This window comes from Pelodiscus sinensis, chromosome 7 (assembly GCF_049634645.1).
Source record: "Pelodiscus sinensis isolate JC-2024 chromosome 7, ASM4963464v1, whole genome shotgun sequence".
Classification (NCBI taxonomy): domain Eukaryota; kingdom Metazoa; phylum Chordata; order Testudines; family Trionychidae; genus Pelodiscus; species Pelodiscus sinensis.
Genome location: NC_134717.1, coordinates 29,600,866 through 29,619,822, shown reverse-complemented (window position 1 = coordinate 29,619,822; position 18,957 = coordinate 29,600,866). Strand labels below are relative to the sequence as shown.

General features: G+C 40.1%; 1 protein-coding gene across 4 annotated transcripts in view; it reads right to left on the bottom strand.

The window, feature by feature from the left end:
- Window positions 1–12,619: 12,619 nt before the first annotated feature.
- Window positions 12,620–18,957, bottom strand: part of GALNT13 (polypeptide N-acetylgalactosaminyltransferase 13) — a 338,848-nt gene continuing 332,510 nt past the window's right edge. For 3 of the 4 annotated variants that reach the window (XM_075933419.1, XM_075933416.1, XM_075933417.1), the window contains one exon: window positions 17,638–17,777. Coding sequence is in view for 1 of the 4 variants with exons in the window: in XM_075933418.1 (XP_075789533.1) it covers window positions 17,637–17,777 (141 nt within the window). In the remaining 3 variants the exon portion in view is untranslated. Of the gene's footprint in view, window positions 17,778–18,957 lie in introns of all 4 variants that reach the window. The other variant, XM_075933418.1, reaches the window with a different exon arrangement.

Here is an 18,957-nt window from a genome sequence, read left to right as displayed (position 1 = left end):
CTCGGCTTCTTATAGTATTGCTCCTTCCCACTGACAGCACTACTCTGAAACGCCCACTCTCAGGGTATGTCTACACTACAAAGTTAATTCGAACTAACAGCAGTTAGTTCGAATTAACTTTCATAGCGTCTATACATACAAACCGCTAGTTCGAATTTAATTCGAATTTAATTCGAACTAGCGGAGCGCTTAATTCGAACTAGGTAAACCTCATTCTACGAGGACTAATGCCTAGTTCAAATTAAGTAGTTCGAATTAAGGGCTGTGTAGCCACTTAATTCGAACTAGTGGGAGGCTAGCCCTTCCCAGCTTGCCCTGGTGGCTACTCTGGGCCAAACCAGGGAAACTCTTCTGCCCCCGTCCCAGCCCAGGAGCCCTTAAAGGGGCATGGTCTTGCTACGGTGCCTGTGCTAGGTGCAAGCCTGCCAGCACCCAACCAGCAGACCCTGCACCTGGCACGGCATGAGCCAGCCACCCGCTGCCACCCAGCCCTCCGTCTCTTCCCAGGACCAGGCTGGTGGCTCCCAGGAGCCTGCCTGGGGCAGCAAGAGGGAGGCACCCGCCTGGTCTAGTGTGGAGATCGTGGACCTCATCCAGGTTTGGGGGGAGGCCTCCAATGTCCACGACCTCCACACTAGGCACAGGAAAGTGGCCTTCTAGGGCAGGATAGCTGCCAGCCTGGCCACCCAGGAGCAGGTTTACATTAAAATTAAGGTGGTCCAGTGAAACCCGCGACCCTGAGCCCTGAGCCCTGAGCTTAGAACATAAGAACATAGGAACGGCCGTGCTGGGTGAGACCAAAGGTCCATCTAGCCCAGTAGCCTGTCTGCCGACAGCAGCCAACGCTAGGTACCCTGGAGGGGATGGACCGAAGACAATGACCAAGCCATTTGTCTTGTGCCATCCATCTCCAGTCTTCCACAAACAGAGGCCAGGGACACCACTCCTACCCCCTGGCTAATATCATTCCATGGACCCAACCTCCATGACTTTATCTAACTTCTCTTTAAACTCTGTTCTAGTTCTAGCCTTCACAGCCTCCTGTGGCAAGGAGTTCCACAGGCTGACTATTTGCTTTGTGAAGAACTTTCTTTTATTAGTTTGAAGCCTGCTACCCATTCATTTCATTTGGTGTCCTCTAGTCCTTCTATTATGGGAACTAATGAAGAACTTTTCTTTATGCACCCTCTTCACACCACTCATGATTTTATAGACCTCTAACATAACCCCCCTCAGTCTCCTCTTTTCTAAGTCCCAGTCTCTTTAGCCTCTCTTCATATGGGACCTGTTCCAAACCTCTAATCATTTTAGTTGCCCTTTTCTGAACCCTTTCCAAGGCCAAAATATCTCTTTTGAGGTGAGGAGACCACATCTGTACACAGTACTGAAGACATGGCGTACCATAGGTTTATACTTCCCCTCCTCCTTCTTCCCCTGGCTTCCCCCTTCCAGCTCCCTCCTCCCAGGTTTCCCCCTCCCCTCTCACACCCTCCCTGTTCCCCTCTCCCACCTCCTTTTCCCAGTCTCCCCAGAGGTTAATCCCCCCCCCCCAGTTTTGTTAAATAAAGAGAGTTTCTATTTTTGACCACGTGTCCTTTATTTTTTACATCAGGAAGGGGGGCTAGGGAGGGATAAGTGGAAGGAGGTGAGGGAGGAATGGGGTACGAGCCCCCGATGGGGAGGACTGGGGTGGCTCTGCAGTCTCCTCGGGGTGGAAGCTCTCCTGCTGCCCCCTTACTAGCCCCCCCCCGGATGGCAGCCTGCGGCAAGTGCAGCCAGGCTGATGGCCGAGTGCTGTGATGGGCCGAGTGTGGGCACTCAGGGCACTCCAAGCCAGGACTGCTTTACTGTCCCTCATGGAGGTAGACAAGCAAGTGGGGAACCCTGAGAACTGTCTGACCGGGGTGGGGGTTGGGTCCCTTTAAGCACAGCCTTCGGCTAGCCTGAGGCAGCAGCTACACACTCTAAGTCCTAACCTGATGCCCTGCTGGCACTGCTTCCGGCCAGCTTTAACTGCGGTTCAGGGTCCACTCAATGTGGACATGCTAGGTCGAATTAGCAAAACGCTAATTCGAATGAGTTTTTAGGTCTAGATGCACTAATTCAAATTATCTTATTTCGAATTAACTAATTCAAATTAAGTTAGTTCGAATTAGTGCTGTAGTGTAGACATACCCTCAAGCTGCAGCTGGCACAACACCACATATTACCAAGATATATGCATAAAATGGATGGAGAATAATTCAAAAAGCAAACTCCTCTATATTAATGGAAGATGAATTATAGAGCACCAACTTCTTAATTTCCAACTATGACTAATTTGTTCTGGTTGGCATAACCTCATGGAATATGAAGGAGATATTATCATAGGAGCAGAGGAAAAACTGAATTGTTCAGATTAAATGCTTAGTACCTTTAGACAGATAGTTTGATTAGATGCACCAGACTGAATTTAGTACTCAGAAGTGTCTATTGAATGGAATGCATGAGGATATTAATTTAAAAGAGAAAAATAAAGATTCTCAGGTCAGATTCAGAAGCGAGTCTAAGGCATTTTTATGGACAGCCTCTGGATCGTCAGCATAACTTAAACTCTGCTTTCACTGACATCCGCAACCAGCCCCTTTCACCTACCTGGCTGCCTTCTGCTTAGTGTGCCGGCCTGCAGGAGAGTCCCAGGACAGCACTTCCTCCTGCAGCCAGGAGCCCCAGCCCACAGGCTCCTTTTTGCCGGAGCGGTGTAATGGTGAACTTCACATCCGTGCTTAATCCATCCCACTGTTCCATTCCCAGAGCACAGCACTAGTCCTGGGGAAATGTAAGCACTGTGGAAGAAGTTCAAGTTATCCTTGACTCTTCAAATGCACTTGCCTGGCCTATCACTAGGGGTATGTCTAGACTACATGCCTCTGCTGACAGAGGCTTGTAAAATAGGCTACCCAACATAGTCAATGAAGCAGAGATTTAAATATCCCCAGCTTCATTAAAATAAAAATGGCCTCCACGCTGTGCCGGCTCAGCTGATCGTCGGCACAGTGCGCGAGTCAAGACGTGGATCGGTCGACAAGGGAAGCCTTTGTCGAATGCTCCCTTATGCCTCGTGAAATGAGGTTTACAGGAGCGGTTGACAAAGGCTTCCCTTGTCAACCGATCCACATCTTGACTCATGCACTTTGCTGACGATCAGCTGAGCCGGGACAGCGCGGCAGCCATTTTTATTTTAATGAAGCTGGGGATATTTAAATCTCCGCTTCATTGACTATGTCGGGTAGCCTATTTTACATGCCTTTCTTGGCAGAGGTATGTAGTCTAGACATACCCCAGAATGACATTTGGGGTAAGGGCTGACTGGAACAGGGTGGCCATAGAGCAGGTGCACCTGCTTGCTGCCACATTTTAGCCCTTTGGTGACAGACCCAGATACTAGGACCTTATAGTGCAAGGCCTTTGCCCTCCAGCAAGGGAGTCTTAGCTTGGGCAGTGGCACAAACCCATTGAAGCCAATTGTGACCAATACACACATGAACATCTGAGCCCTATAATGAATTTTCAATTCAAGATTTCCAAAAACAGGAGCTCTTCAGAAAGTTAGGCCACTTATTGAGATTCCAAACCTAGGATTTAGGAGATTAACTTTAGTTTCCCATATCTGAAAATCTTGGCCTCCATTCTTAAACACAGATGACGGTATCCTTCCCTCTGAAAGAGATTTCTATTGTTAGTTTCAAACATTTTTCTCGTGTCACAGATGAGGCGTAACGATTTCCCAGATCATAGGAGATGCACTTTTGATTTGGTGTAAAACACTGAGTCCAAGTTTGATGTTTGGGTGTCAGAATGAGTGAAGAGTCTGGCTCCACACAGATCTGTCACTTGTAAAAAAGAGCCTAGTCTGGTACAAGTAGCTTTCACTAAGCCCTACATCCTTGATAACTAAAGGCTATTCTGTTTTGGAAAACATGATTTATAAGTTTTCAGATGACCATAAATCTCCACTTATACACATTTAGAATCCCTTATTGACCTCGGGAACTTGGGAAAATCAGTCATAAAATATTGCTGTCGTTATTCTCCTCTGAAAGACTACATGTTAATGCATTACAGACTAGACAGTCTACACTCAAGTTAAAAAGACGGTGCTGTCTGCTTTTTTACAATACAGTACAGCAAACTATTCTGACCTCCTGCCTGACTACAGAGCTGAATAAGTAAAGATTACTTACTAGTAATTGTTTGTCACAATCCTACCTTCTCCTATCCAACCTGATACCCATTGCACTCACCATTCTCCATCTGTCAGCAAGCAGGAGGTAAGTAATAACTGGCAATTTATATGTTGACCTCCACCTGCTTACTTTTTTTACTAGCTAGGCACTTTCAGTGTGAAAGAGTATGTTAGAATAATAAAAAATATGGTAAGAGATACTAATGTCATGTATCCTGCATGATCATTGGTATACTACCTGAACACAGAGACCAATGAATCTGTGGCTGAGTACTCACCTAAGGTGACATTCAGGGCATTGACTGGCTGAACTCTGATTCGTCTGGAGATGAGGGTCTGGTTGATAATGACAGATGAACATAAGTGGGGATGAGCAGAAGCTGCCTAGCAGATGGAGGGAAACACTGTAGCTCTCCAATCCTCAGATGGCCACTCTCCAGTGGCGAGCAACTTGAAGAAATTGCAGTTTGTTTTTATTAGCTTGGTCCTAAGCAAGGAAGACATAGACCATAATCTATCTCGTTAGTAGTCTAGGTTTGGCTGAAGCCCCATGTTTACCTGCAGAACAGTTAGTACTGGGAGCAAAATTCCAAATTCTTTTGTCAGGAATGGTGAGATGAGGCAGAGGGATATTTTGATCAGGAGAGTTCAAAAATCTTCCTCCTGAGCATAGGTTTATTTTTGATCGTATAGTCAGGCCATTGGCTGGGAATCTGAGGGACAAGGTCTGGCAAAGAACCTGCTAGCATGCAGAGCTGGCTACTGGGTTTTGCATTTAGAAAAATTGTTTCAAATTTTGAAAAAGTGTTTTTTTCTCAGCAAGTCCCCATTCATTCCTTATCTAACCATCTTTACTAACATGCTTCAAATTGATCTCCTTTTGCATCCAGCTATTGATCTAGATCGCTGCTCTGAGATGGGGGGTATAGAAGAGGGAGGGTACAGTGTTTCTTATGTTCCTCTATATGCTTTTCTGATACAGAAAGCAAAAAATGGTGTGTGGTATAGCTAGTTGACTGACATTTCTTGCTTACGGAATACAATAGATGGAGCTTGGAATGCTGAACATTATGGCTACTGGTTAGGATAAGAAACCTAGGATATGACAAATAATGATATCTTTCTATAGAACTTTTAAACCAGCCTACAGAATGTAATAGATAATACCTTTGCTATCACTTAATTTAGTAATTCTACAGAAAAGCGGCACTCTACAAAATGCTTTTGGACTTTTTCATAAAGGCAATAACAGGTATTTAAAAGTAATAAGAAAAAAGTTCAGGACATTATATTTTTCACTGTAAAAACTATAAAGCCTGAAAACTTGATGGGTATCATGTTATACAATACTTATTTCACCTGTCTCCAAATAGTACAGATGTAATTAAACTTGAAGTGGGTCTGGCCCACGAAAGCTCATCATCTAATAAACCATCTTGTTAGTCTTTAAAGTGCTACATTGTCCTGCATTTTGCTTATATATATATATGTTACTCCCAAGTATACACTGAATATAATTATGATCAAGAGATTGAGAGCTCTCGATGAATCAAAACTGGAAGTCTTATCGTTCACTATAATGAGTTTGGAACTAGGCTTTGATTTTAAAATTTATATATTAGCCACATCCATTCTGACTTAATTAGCACTGTTGTCACACTCTCATCTCTGTATATCTTCAGCAGCTAAGGAAGCCCATTGTAGCTCATGAAAGCTTATGCTCTAATATCCTCATAAATATAAAAAACAATGAATAGTTTAGTAGCACCTTAAAGACTAACAAAACACGTAGATGGCATCATGAGCTTTCGTGGGTATAACTCACTTCTTCAGATGAATATAAAAAACTCTCTAAAACAGCTGCTCATGAAGCTCCCTGATACTGTTCAGGACCAAATGTACACTCACACCTCCGCTATTCCCCGACCAGAAATTTTCTATTTGCTACCCAAGATACACAAACTTGGAAATCCCGGACAACCCATCATCTCAAGCATTGGCACACTTACAACAGGATTATCTGGCTATATTGACTTTCTCCTCAGACCCTATCTTCGAGACACCACCGACTTCCTGAGGAAACTAAAAAACATCAGTAATCTTCCTAAAAACACCATCCTGGCCACCATGGACATAAAAGCTCTTTACACCACATTTCACATGAAGATGGATTACAGGCTATCAGGGACACCATCCCTGAAGACACCACTACACACCTGGTTACAGAGCTCTGCAACTTTGTCCTCACCCACAACTACTTCCATTTTGGAGACAATTTGTATCTTCAAGTCAGCGGCACAGCCATGGGCACCCACATGGCTCACAATATGTCAACGTCTTTATGGCTAACCTTGAACTCCTCAGCTCTCACCCCATAGTTCCCTTACTCTACTCCAGTCTTCTGAAGAAATGAGTTGTACCCACGAAAGCTCATGATACCATCTACATGTTTTGTTAGTCTTTAACGTGCTACTAGACTATTCATTGTTTTTTAAAGTTTTTCTAGTTAGGGAATAACTCGGCTACCCTCTGAAGATCCTAATAAACGTGTTAGTTTTTAAGTGCCACCAGATGCCTTGTTGTTTTTTTCAATTATGTTACCCTCTAATGATCCCGTTTGCTTGACACTGAAGCCCAGAGTGATACAAGCAGGACTCTAACCTGTGCTTTTGCATCAGAGGAATAGTTTGCATCTACAGAGTTGCATAGGAAACAAGCTAAAGAAGGGTAATGTGGTGTGTACCTTCAGCATCAAACACAAGCCTGCTGGAAAGCTTCCTTAGTCTACATTAAGATCCTGACTCAGCAAGATTGAATTGGGATGATTTAGATGTTTAAAGATGGACGTGCTTAAATCCTTGATTGAATTGAGGCTAAAAAAGGAGCCTTGATACAAGCCTTGGAGCAGATCAAATTACATATTGACTCCGTCTCTTTAGCTATGAGTGTAAGCATGTATAGTAAGTAAATGGCAGGTTTAATTAGAGATATCTGAGCACACTAGTGCAATAGGAACATTGATATTTTAGACAAAATCTAATAGATTAGAAAAATGCTTAGTACGCAGGCTGACAAAATATATTAAATTGCTTGTAGAACTGTTTGTATTCCCAGAGGATGTGTCTTTATAGACAATAAATGGAACACTGTATACTACAGCCCTCCAGGGCTGGTACTTTTTATGTTGTGTGGCTGTTTCTACTAAAGTCAACCACTTGCAAGAATGAGGCAAAAATGGCCAAGAAAACCTTGAGAAAGAATCATCACTGGCTCATCCCTTTGGGGTTTGCTTTGATGATGATGTGCTACTACTACTTAGATCAAAGGACTCAATCATTTAAGAGAATACATGCTACAAACTACATTATTAAGACAAATGTATCTGAAATTAGTGGTTTCTGTTTCTAAAATCACAATAGTTTGATGGCATTTGGCAAATTAGAGTATGTCACCATGAATTTGTGACTCATGCAAACATGGTTGCAAATTTCAAAAAATGGAAATTTTATTCATTTTCATAATTTCTTTAGGGCTGACAAGTTCTCTTTATCCCTTAGCATCTCCCTTATGGCAGCCACAATATCTATACGGATGTTCTCTCCGTTTTCCCACTTCAGGGCTGTGAAGAGCTGCACTAGAAGCTTTCTTATGGTTTGTGTGGGTATGATTTATTACCATAAAAAACTGAAACAGTACCTAAAGTCCCCAAATACCATGCATTAACACAACACACATTTAGCTCCGGAGACGTGTGTGTGTGTCTTCAGTTCCAGCGTGTGTGTGCGTATGTGTGTGTGTGTGTGTGCGTATGTGTGTGTGTGTGTGTGTGTGTGTGTGAGTGAGTGAGTGAGAGAGAGAGAGAGAGAGAGAGAGTGTGTGTGTGTGAGAGAGATACCCTCCCTGGCTCCTTTTAACTGGAATGCTTTCCTACCTGTAGTTCATGCAACCCTCTCCTGGCTTGTATAGTCTGTTCTTTGGTTTGGACAGGTCAACGGAAATCCCTCTGTTATTTCTGTGGCTCTCAGCTTTCTCCAGTCTCAGGAGTGGCCTAGCCATATTACAAGACTATGCAGAAAATATGTTCCCTTGACCAGTGAAAGTGGATGAGCCTTAAAAGCCAAGTGGTGCAGCAGTAGGGCTGGTGCCTCCTGGAAGTTACACTCCGGGTTACCTCTCTCTCACCCATCTGGAACCAGTCCAGACCAGCACCAAGTCTCTGGTTTCACTAATGTGGGACTCTCTCTCAGGCTATGTCTACACTATGGGTTTTGCCGGAAGACGCAATGCAAATGAAGCACTGATTAGAATTTTCTCATGCTTCATTTGCATAATCTCTTTGGATTTAGGTGGGTGGCCTGGGGCAGGTAGCTGGGGAGAAAGGGTGGGGGACAGAGGCAGGCTCTGACTATGAGGCACTTATCTAAGCAGCTCCCTGGCAACAGCGCTGCAGGAACTCTGCCTCTGTGCTGGGCAGGCTACTCTACATGGCTCTGTTCCACCACAGGGAGAGGGGAGTGAGGAGATTTCATTTGCTGCCCCCGCCTTCAGAAAAATTTCTCATCTCCTATTGGCTAGAAATTGGCCAGTGGAAGCTTGGGGATTTTGCTAGGGGGCGAGGACACTGCGTGAAGCTTTTTCCTCCCTGCCCAGTTTGCAGAGCAAGTAGCAGCCTGCTGCTTAAAGCAGGTGCAGCTGCTCTATAGTAAGGGTGCCAGAAAGGTAGCTGTGGGACAGATCTGGTGGCTTGGTGGGCCCAATCTGGCCCGCAAGAGGCTCCTTGTCCACCCCTGGAATAAGGTAAGATTTGGCCTGCCAATGTTAATTAACACATTAACATGACCGTACATTAAATCATTCGTTAGTGAGTGTCATGCAGCTGGAGTGACCTAGTGAACAGATATAGAGTATAAATAATTAACATTTTAGTAGTAAGTTCTGCAACTTGAATTTATCCTTGTTGGTTCTAGTAAATCCATATTAAAATAATATGGACCGATGTCTTGTGATTGAACATCAAATGCAAGTTCTAAATGCAAAGCTAATTAAATTTATGGTATAACTAATGCTTAATTACATTTATGATATAACACAGTGGTATCGTGTGTCTGCTTGCCTGCGTATTATGTGTAAGGAGACTCTTACATATCACTTTACAGTGAGGACAAATGTAAGTCAGATTCAAGAGCCCATTGAAAATCTAGGGTACACTACCTTTCTAACTACATATGGCTTTTCTAATAGTAGTTCAGGAGAAGTTCAGGGTTGATTGTTTGCACATTAATCATGTAATTTAGTTCCCCAAGAGGAGAACAAGCAATGTGGTTTGAGACGTTTGCAACAATATTGGAAAAAAATTAGTAAATAATCAGTAGGTAGCCATTCTGTCGGGGCAGGAGGAATGACTGAATGACCGATCACTTATGTCCACCATTTGTAACACAGATATGCAATACGCTGAATATCAAGCTGCTTTTGGACACTCATCTAGTGGCATACTGTCAATTTGTTTCAATCTTAGTTTGTTCAGATGTTTGTTGCTTGCTACGGTTATCTGACATATTGCATCCTCGGGAATATTTTACTTCAACATACTCTTCCTGGTGTTTCAACCAAAACCATTTGCAAACTGTGGCTAGTACAGAAAATAATATGGCATCTTGCCTGCCGAATGCTGCATCTTGGATGTTATGTATCACATCTGGTCCCCATGGTCTGGAATGATCTCTGCTTATTGAGTGCAATTGGAGGTGTTGGTTCTCAGTTCTTACCTATGAACCAGTAAATAGTTTGGGAACCAGCAACCTGTGAGAGTGCCCCATCTTCACATGATACCACAGCAGTTGAGATGAGCTGAACACTAATGTGCATTGGTAAAAACTGGAGAAGGTGGGTGGCAAGGTGTTAAAAAGGAAGGAAATCTAGAATGATTTAAAGGGGTGAGTAAGGGCTTGTCTTTAATCTTTAATATTTGATTGAATGGGTGATACTGTATTCATCTGAAGAGAGTTGTAAATATTTTTAAGTGAATCTACCATAAAACCATAGAAATGTAGTCCTGGAAGGGACCCCTGAAGGTCATGTTGCCCAGCCCCCAACACGGAGGCAGGACCATTCTCAACAGGTGTTAGCCTAACCTGTTCTTAAAGATCTGTATTCAAAAATGAAATGTATGTAATTTTATTAAAATAATTAATGCTGTTACATACTTACAAATACAGACTATATTTCTGCATTGCATTATGTTCCATGAACTGTTCACAAACATAAAAGCATATAGTATCAGAGCAACAGGACCAAATGTTGCAGACTTTACTCAACAACACTTATTAAAATAAGTTTGCAGCCTGTCTGCAGGAACAGGAATCTGATTTTGTGAGCTGTTGAATGCCCTCAGGTCCACTGACTCAGGGATTTGCTCTTAGAGGAATTTTGCCAGCATAAAGACTCCAGATTTTGGTTCATTGTGCCAGGACAAGAGAAAATATAATTTTATTAAGGAAAACAAATTGTGGACTGTGGCTTCTTCTCTAATATTAGAACCACAATTAGCATTAATTTATTAAATTTTTGAGTGCAGAGCAGTAAAGAAACATACCTCAATTTCTGCATTCAATACTCAAATAGGGGTTTTTTTGTGAATCTATCTGTTCACATACTGTAATTAACACAAGCCCTACAGTTAATTGCATCTTTACAAAATAGTTTCATAATCACTGTAGTGGTTTCAAAATCCTCTTTTAATTTCATACATGTGCTGAATGTTGTATATAAACAAGTGTTCATCAGAAATAAATAGATGAGTAAACATTTCTTAGGCAGTCTAGATCATTTTAGAATGAGAATATACTGAAGGTATTTGAACTCTGACAGGGAATTGTTTGGAAGAGATTTCTGCCTCTTTATTTGCATAGGTAAGAGTGCCAGCATTCATGGAGATAGTTTATCATTCTAATTAACAAGCTAAGAAGAAATCAGTACAATATATAATGTCCACATATTACACTACAAAGGGAGAGTTTGAAAGAATTTTTTGTTAAATGTCTCTGAAATTGCCGCTATTAAAAAAATCTTCAGCAGTGCTGTATAAATTACTCAAAGAATTGCAGACCAAAGCTAAATAAATAAAAAAATAAAAGTATCACTTACCCTTGGTATTTCACGAGGTTAACAGAGAAATCTGAGATAATCAAGCAATTAGAATTTACAATAGAATTCAAAATAATCTAAAAATGGTTTGCCACTATTCTTCCTGAAATTTATTATGAATCACTTTCTCTACTGAAGTAGGATAACTTTAACTGAATGAATATTCTTCCTCTCCTGGTCTCCTGGGATGGATTTAATGTTAATTTTATTCACAAATTCTTTATTTTTCTGATAGCCTCTCTCTTTGCCTCTTACTAGAAATTATTTTGTCACTGCACCATCCAACATTTTTTACCTCTTGTCATTAACATAGATTATACTGAATATCTGTTACTTTAAGTATAAAATGATTCCAGATTTCCCTCATTTCTCTGTAATCAGAGAGTATTGTTATGAGCTATGGATGAAAAGCCTCATGAATCAGCAATCGTGATTGCAGCATAAGATTGTCCAGCTTGGTCCCTTTAGTCCTTTTTTAAAAGAAATGAGAAACAACACATGAATTTGGATGAAAACTATTTCCTTCCCATTAACAGAGTTTTTGAAAAGTGTACATTTGATTAAATACATGAACAGGATGTATCATGCAACTTGAATTTAGGGAAGTTGATCTATTAAGAATTGGCCTTTATGACACCAACCCATCCATTTGTATATGTTCCTTTCTTTTGGTGCTACTTAGAGTTGCCAACATCATGACTTTACAGAAGAGGTTCTTCTCTGAGGCCCCACCTCACTCACTCCATCTCCCCTCCCTCCATCACTCACTCTCCTCCACTTTCACTCACTCATTTTCATGGGCTGCGGAAGACATGGGAGAGTCCAAGGTATTTGGCTGAAAACCAGACACCTGACCATACTAGTTCTATTGTAATTTTATTCATGGACCATATAGGGAAGAATTTGCTGTACTTAGGTCCTGTAAGCAGAACCTCCTTGAGCTGAGCTCTGCTAATGACAGTAGAGCTCCATATAGTTCAGCTTCCAGGACTGAGGTATTGGTTAGTACCACATGTAAGGTGCTGGCCATTTGTGACTGGACAGTTCCTATGCACTTCTCTATTGTACACCATGCTACCAATAGCCACTCTGGATATTTCTGTGCAAATTTAGAATGTGGGTAAGGGAGCTTCAATAAAATTCTATGTATTTGAACATAACAGTCTAGTTCATAATATAGATCATCAATTGAACAGGAAAGACATAACTGTATATTTATAAAAAGAGAACATACACCAGAAGAAAACTAAACTGGTATATTTTTATTCTACAAAAATGTATAAATATTTAAATTTACAGCAAAGAGTAACATTAGACCATTAAATAACTGTTACAACATTTAAAATGTGTAATTCTTTATCCACAATCTACTTTTATAAATTTGAGTTTCTGTCTCAAGCACTTATTCAGGATGCTTTATAAGTGAGTCCTCTAAATAAACTGACACCCCAGCCTCTCTCTAGCTCAAAGAGAACAGAAAATACACAAGGGTCTATACTTTATAGATGCTTTTATTTTTTAACAGAGATTGATTTGTATACTTAAAATCATAATAGCTATGTTTGAAAATCAACACATTTATCAAGCTTTCCTGAATACGTGCCATTGGAGAATGAAATGGGGACTTCAAGATATTTGAATGAGACTTGATTTAAGAAGTTATTGAATGTAAGAAAAACACTGACACTAAAATTCACATAACTTAGCCAAAACACATTTCTGGTGTTCATTCAACACCTTAAGATCATTCAATAGCTTATATTTAGTAGCAATTTAAACATGGTGTATTCCTACCAGATGTGTTCAGATACTGTACAGGATAGCAGCTGACTTATCTATTCCATATATTGAAATACAGGAAACAGAACAATGGTTAGTGATACACAAAGAGAATTCTGAAGTGATAGCTGTCACAATAGTTAATTAAATCTTTGATGGCTTCCTGAATTATGGGCATTAAAGATTTTCAGATGATAGATAAAATGCATAAGGATTTATGGATAGTGACATTTCCAACACTTAAGTCCTTTTTATTTCCCCACACTGTTCGTACCAGTGAAAACAATACAATCTATTTAATATCTTTACTCTTAAGCATCTGAACAAGAATTGCCTCATGTGAGACTGTATTCAGCATCTACAAATCAGATGCAACTAAAATTTGTGATCAGATATGATCTCTGCTTTCAAGTGTAAAATACGTAGGTTACCAGTACAATACTTGTCCTTTCTTTAAAATGTCATTCATGCTAGTTTGCAGTAAAACAAAAATCAAAGAAACTAACAAAAATTATTCCAAGAATAAGGACATTACATCAGTCCACAACAACCCTTCCAGTCAAAACTAACTTAATAAAACTGTATTATTTCACTTCACATATTTTACAACAGTTCTCTCCTCTTCAAGTAATTCCTGAAGGTACAGGGGTAAAGAAAAACTGCAGTACTTTTGCCCTATTTACAGAAATAACTTGCCCTTCAAAATGCTCACTTTATCAAATGGTGTTAACACATTGCTCTAGACTTCTGTCCTGCTTTCATTCCCTGAAAGCAACTCTTGAAAAATATGAGAACTGGAATATCTGTTCCACTAATAATAATATAATATTTAGCATTTATATAGCTCTTAACATTTTGAACACGCAGTACAAACACTATTTGTTATTCTTCACAAGACCCTGGGAGATAGAAAAGAATTAGCTCCATTTCACAGATGGGGAAACAGATTCAGAGGTTAAGGTCTAATTTATTTTTCAAAAATATCCTTTAATTGTGGGTGCTTCAATCTATGGGTATCTCATTTTGGAGACATCAAACTAATTCAACCATAATTAAAGACTGCTTTTGAATAATTTTGGCCTAAGTGAAATGCCAAGGCCTCACAGGAATTCAGTAGTAGAATTTGGAATTAGAACCTAGAAAGTTCCTATTCTTATGTTTACTTGACTAGCTTCAGTACAAAGGAAAGGAAATAGCATTTTACCTCTCAAATTGAATGAGAACTAATATGGTCCTTAAATATCTTAAGATCAACACAATAGTCACTTGGTGCATGGCAGGTCATCTCTCCTCATCCAAGTTGCTTATATTAGATTTCTTTCTGGTGGCTTATTTGGTTCCCTCTACTTTTACATAGGATGTAAACTTAGTGCTCAATCCCACTGAAGTGAAAGGGCATACTCACAATGAGCAAAGTTAAATATTTCAGATGTGCTTCCAGCTCATCTGAGGAAGTGGGGATTGCTCATGAAAGCTCATGATAGATATATATATGTCTCTAAGGTGCCACAGGACTACTCAGTTTTAACACTTCATAAGAGTTTGCAATATGGGGCCTATATTCAAGCTGTAATGCAATTCTGACAAGCCTTTGAACAACATTTCTGTTCTAAGCATCAGTATTCACTATCATCCATCAATCAGCATAAAATAAAATAAACAAATGTATTTTTTCTTTTTTCTAAGTCAAGCAGCTCATCTATAATATAGCAGTGCAACTGTTGATATAATCAAGGTGCATCAATTGTAATCAAGTAGTATAACAGTCAGAATTCATTGCCAGTCCACTTTATACAGAGAATAAGGTATTAAATACCGTAGTACTGCATGCCAAGCAAAGAAAGTTTCAAAAGTTTCATGATCTGTATTTGAAGCTCTGTTCTTGAAATCAATCTAGATATGATGCCAGTCCCTCATTACTTTCCAGTAATGTCAAGAATAACGTGCAATGAGAAATGGACAGTGCAACTTTACAAGTTGCAGTTAGATACGTGAGCTATTATTTCATATGATATGTTAGAAGTTAAAAAAGATGGCAGGCACTACCATATGCACTCCTATAATACTGTTAAAGGGTGTTAAACATTCTCATTAGCACCACTATTGTTACAGCGATACTATCAAGGCAAGTAGCCAAATATTTCATCGATCAGCATGAATTTCTAAATAACTGTGTGTGTGGACCGAGAGACCTTTGAAAGGCGATGATTGAAAAAGCGATAATTTGTTCTGCATTAAGCTTGGCATTTAAATGATTTTGTTTGTGATTTTTTAATGTTCCTTTCATGTAGTAAAATTATAGCCGCGTTCAGTTTTGATAGCTGTTCAGTTACGATGTGAACAAATTGTGTGTGTGTGTGTGTGTGTTAAAAAAGATATGAGGAATTGAAAAGCAGCTACTGTGAATGCATAGTAATGATTTTTCAAATTTAATATGCATTTGCTATTCATTTAATGATCCATATCAAGAAAATGTGCATGAAATATCAATCCATAGTATGCAAATACATGGCACTGTTAATATACATTCACCAAAGGAGCCAGTTCACACAAAATGAAGTCCGTTTCACCTTCCTGCTCCTAATAATGCAACAGGTTTTGTTTGATAAACTGTGGGTGGTTGGTAGAGATAGGATCTATCCCCTGGGTAGGATGTTTCTCATGTTGCTCAGCAGCCCTTCTGTGGTACTGGTTCTGTTGTACTGGGACCTCACAGGACTCCTATGCCCCTGGGCAAATGACATACATTAAGAACTGGGCTTGATTAGTTTAGAACAGAGAGGACTGAGAGAGGACTAGCTGTTTTCAAGTATTTAAAAGGCTGTTATAAGGAGGGAGAACAATTGTTCTCGTTGGCCCCTGAGGATAGGACAAGAAGCAATGGGCTTAAATTGCAGCAAGAGATATTTAGGTTGGACATCAGGAAAAACTTCTTGCCTGTCAGAGGGGTTAAACACTGGAATAAATTGCTTAAGGGGGTTTTAGAATCTCCATTACTGGATATATTTAAGAGCAGGTTAGACAGACACCTGTCAGGGATGATCTAGACAGTTCTTGGTCCTGTTGTGAAGGTAGGGGACTGGACCTCTCGAGATCCTTTCCAATTCTAGTATTCTATGATTCTATGATTAAGCCTATTGCTCAAAGTCTAGCCACAGCATTTCTATAGGAGACCCATTATGTGGTGATATGCGCTGGTGGATTAGCTCAAATGTGTGTTATGAATATGTAGGAAAACAACACAAAACATTTTTGCAAACTCTTACTGTGTTGTTGATATGGCATTGGTTCCTATGAAGCCTATGAAGACTACAGCACATCAGCAGCACATTTTTAATACTCATGTTAAGAAAAAGAACAAAAGAAATTAAGACACAAACTATTATTTAAAAATATAAATAAGCATCTATCATAAACATATGAAAGCAAGAAAGTTCTGAGTTAGAGCTCAAACTCCATCCTTAGCCTGTCCCTTTATGCTCTGATATTGCAAAGATCTCCAAACTTTGGATGCCCTTGTATACATTAGACAGTCTGCTGCTACACTTATGCTCAAAACTAGGGGCTACAGATTGAGCTTCAGACTAGCTTTTCACTCAGATGGCCAAATTCTTCGATCAGTTCCATTCTCCACTCATGCAACCATTTAGGGTTAATGGAGGTGCACACTGGTAAATGAGGCCCATAGTGATTTCTATTCTGACTGTACAGAAATCATGGGTAATACCAATTTGCATTAATCTGGGTTAGTCATGTAAGTTGCCTACTTCTTAATATCATTCAAATGTCTTTTATTGAAGTTTCATTTGTTATACAGTTTCCGTTTTTACCGCATTCTTTGTTCAGTTTTGCTATTTTTAAAAGAACTGCTATGTATAGCAACTTCATTGTTCCTGGCACAACAAATGAAACATTCGTTATGTACAGTAAATGTACTGCTCGGTATCCATTTCAGTTTAATCCTTCATTGAGTACTAAATGACACAATATAGCAAAAAATATTCTCACCGTGTTGCTATGGAGGACCAGAACAAATATATTAAATTTATAAATCTTTCACAATATAAGTTTGTGTCATAAGGCATTTTCATCATGTCACTTCCAAGCAACATTATGTGACATAACCAGAAACACCCTCCTCCTTTCCCCCCCAAAAAACCTTTTGATATTAGGCTCCAAGGTTTTTCTGGATATACTTTTCCAAATGTATCTGGCATTGATAGTAGCAGATAGTATGCTATTTATAGCTTCTAATGTGCTTCTTTTGAATGGACACAGCTTTCAAAGAGGCATGTACAAGCATGCCATAACAAGCAAAAAAACAAATGACTTTGTTCTGACAGCTGGACTTCTCAGAGGGCTTCAAGGCCTTTCATTTCACCAAGAACAAAGAAAGGAGAAGGAATATCCTTTCTTCTGATTTAGATAAGTGAAGAATGAAAGCCTAGACACCTTGCAAGGCCTGAAAGAACATGGGAAGTCTCATTTAGGCACCCAAGGTCATGTTACGTAGCAACCACTGTTGAGATCGACTTTCATTGCAGTCCTTCATGGTTGGAACCATTTTGTCCTCCTCAGACGGCTCATCAAGACACTGGTTGCTGTTGACATGCCGCAATGTGAGCCGCTGTAAAGTCAAATAAAAAGAAATGAAATAATTGCTTAAAGATTATTAAACAATCTGTTCACAACATTAATTATTTCCCTCTTAATCTAGCTATTCTAGATGTTCCAAGAAAGGAGCATTTCATCCTCATTAAATATTCCTGTGCCAACCACCACGTGGTCACTACCACTTGCACAGCTTTATCACACAGTGAATGCTAATACAATGCCACCAGGCGGAACTGAACCTGGAATCTCTGGAACTCAGTGTCCCTACAGTGCTAAAAGCCAGCTGGCTCTCAACAGCTGGCTCAGCTGGCTGGTGCTCTGTAGAACACCCTCATTCTTTCTCTCTGCAAGTGGTCTAAGTGCCACTGCGTGGGACAGTACATTCCACCTCGTAGGTAAGTGGGTTACATTAACACCTTGTATCACATCACTTTTCACATTTCTGATGGAAGTAAAGGGCTTACCTTCCTTAAATGTTATGGCTTTGACTCACACTTAAAGTGAGGCACTGTGATGTATGTGTAAAAAATATACAGAAAAGTTTCCAATTAATGCAAGTGAATATTATTACAGAACTATTATGTTTAAGTTCAAGAAATCAAAGGTCTAGAGGTTCAGTCTAGACCAAGTCCTGCCCTACCTTTTTATTCTCCTCACCTTTAAATTTGTGGAGATTATAGTGTTTGCACCTGAGGGTAGATGTTACACACATCAATGGTAAACCATTGCTTCAAAACTGAGTCCTTAAAATATTTTTTCAGTTCTATTCTTAAAAAAATGTTGGCAATGCAATCACACTGCAGTAACATTATTAGCACTATTATATTATTGAGTGGAAACCCCAAGGCCAGAAAAGCAACTCAACATGCCAGGGTAAATTTCCCTTTATTGCAGTGCTGTTCAATTTGCATTCCCCCAAGGATTTGACTTGATATAACTGTGGTGGGTCTTTGGTTATGGGGTTAGTCAAGGTAATGACAGGCAACTAGATTTTGCAGCATTCTTTCACACACTGATAGGGAGCAAACATTGTCGTGATGGCAGTCACTGGAAGTGCAGTATGGCTCCAAGCCTATTCTATCCAGGAAATGTTCCCCTCCCTCGCCTTTCACAGGAATCTGCCAATGAAGAACTCTGAGATGGAAATTATTTGGGGAAGCAGAAAAATCAGCCCCAAAAGTACATGATCAGTC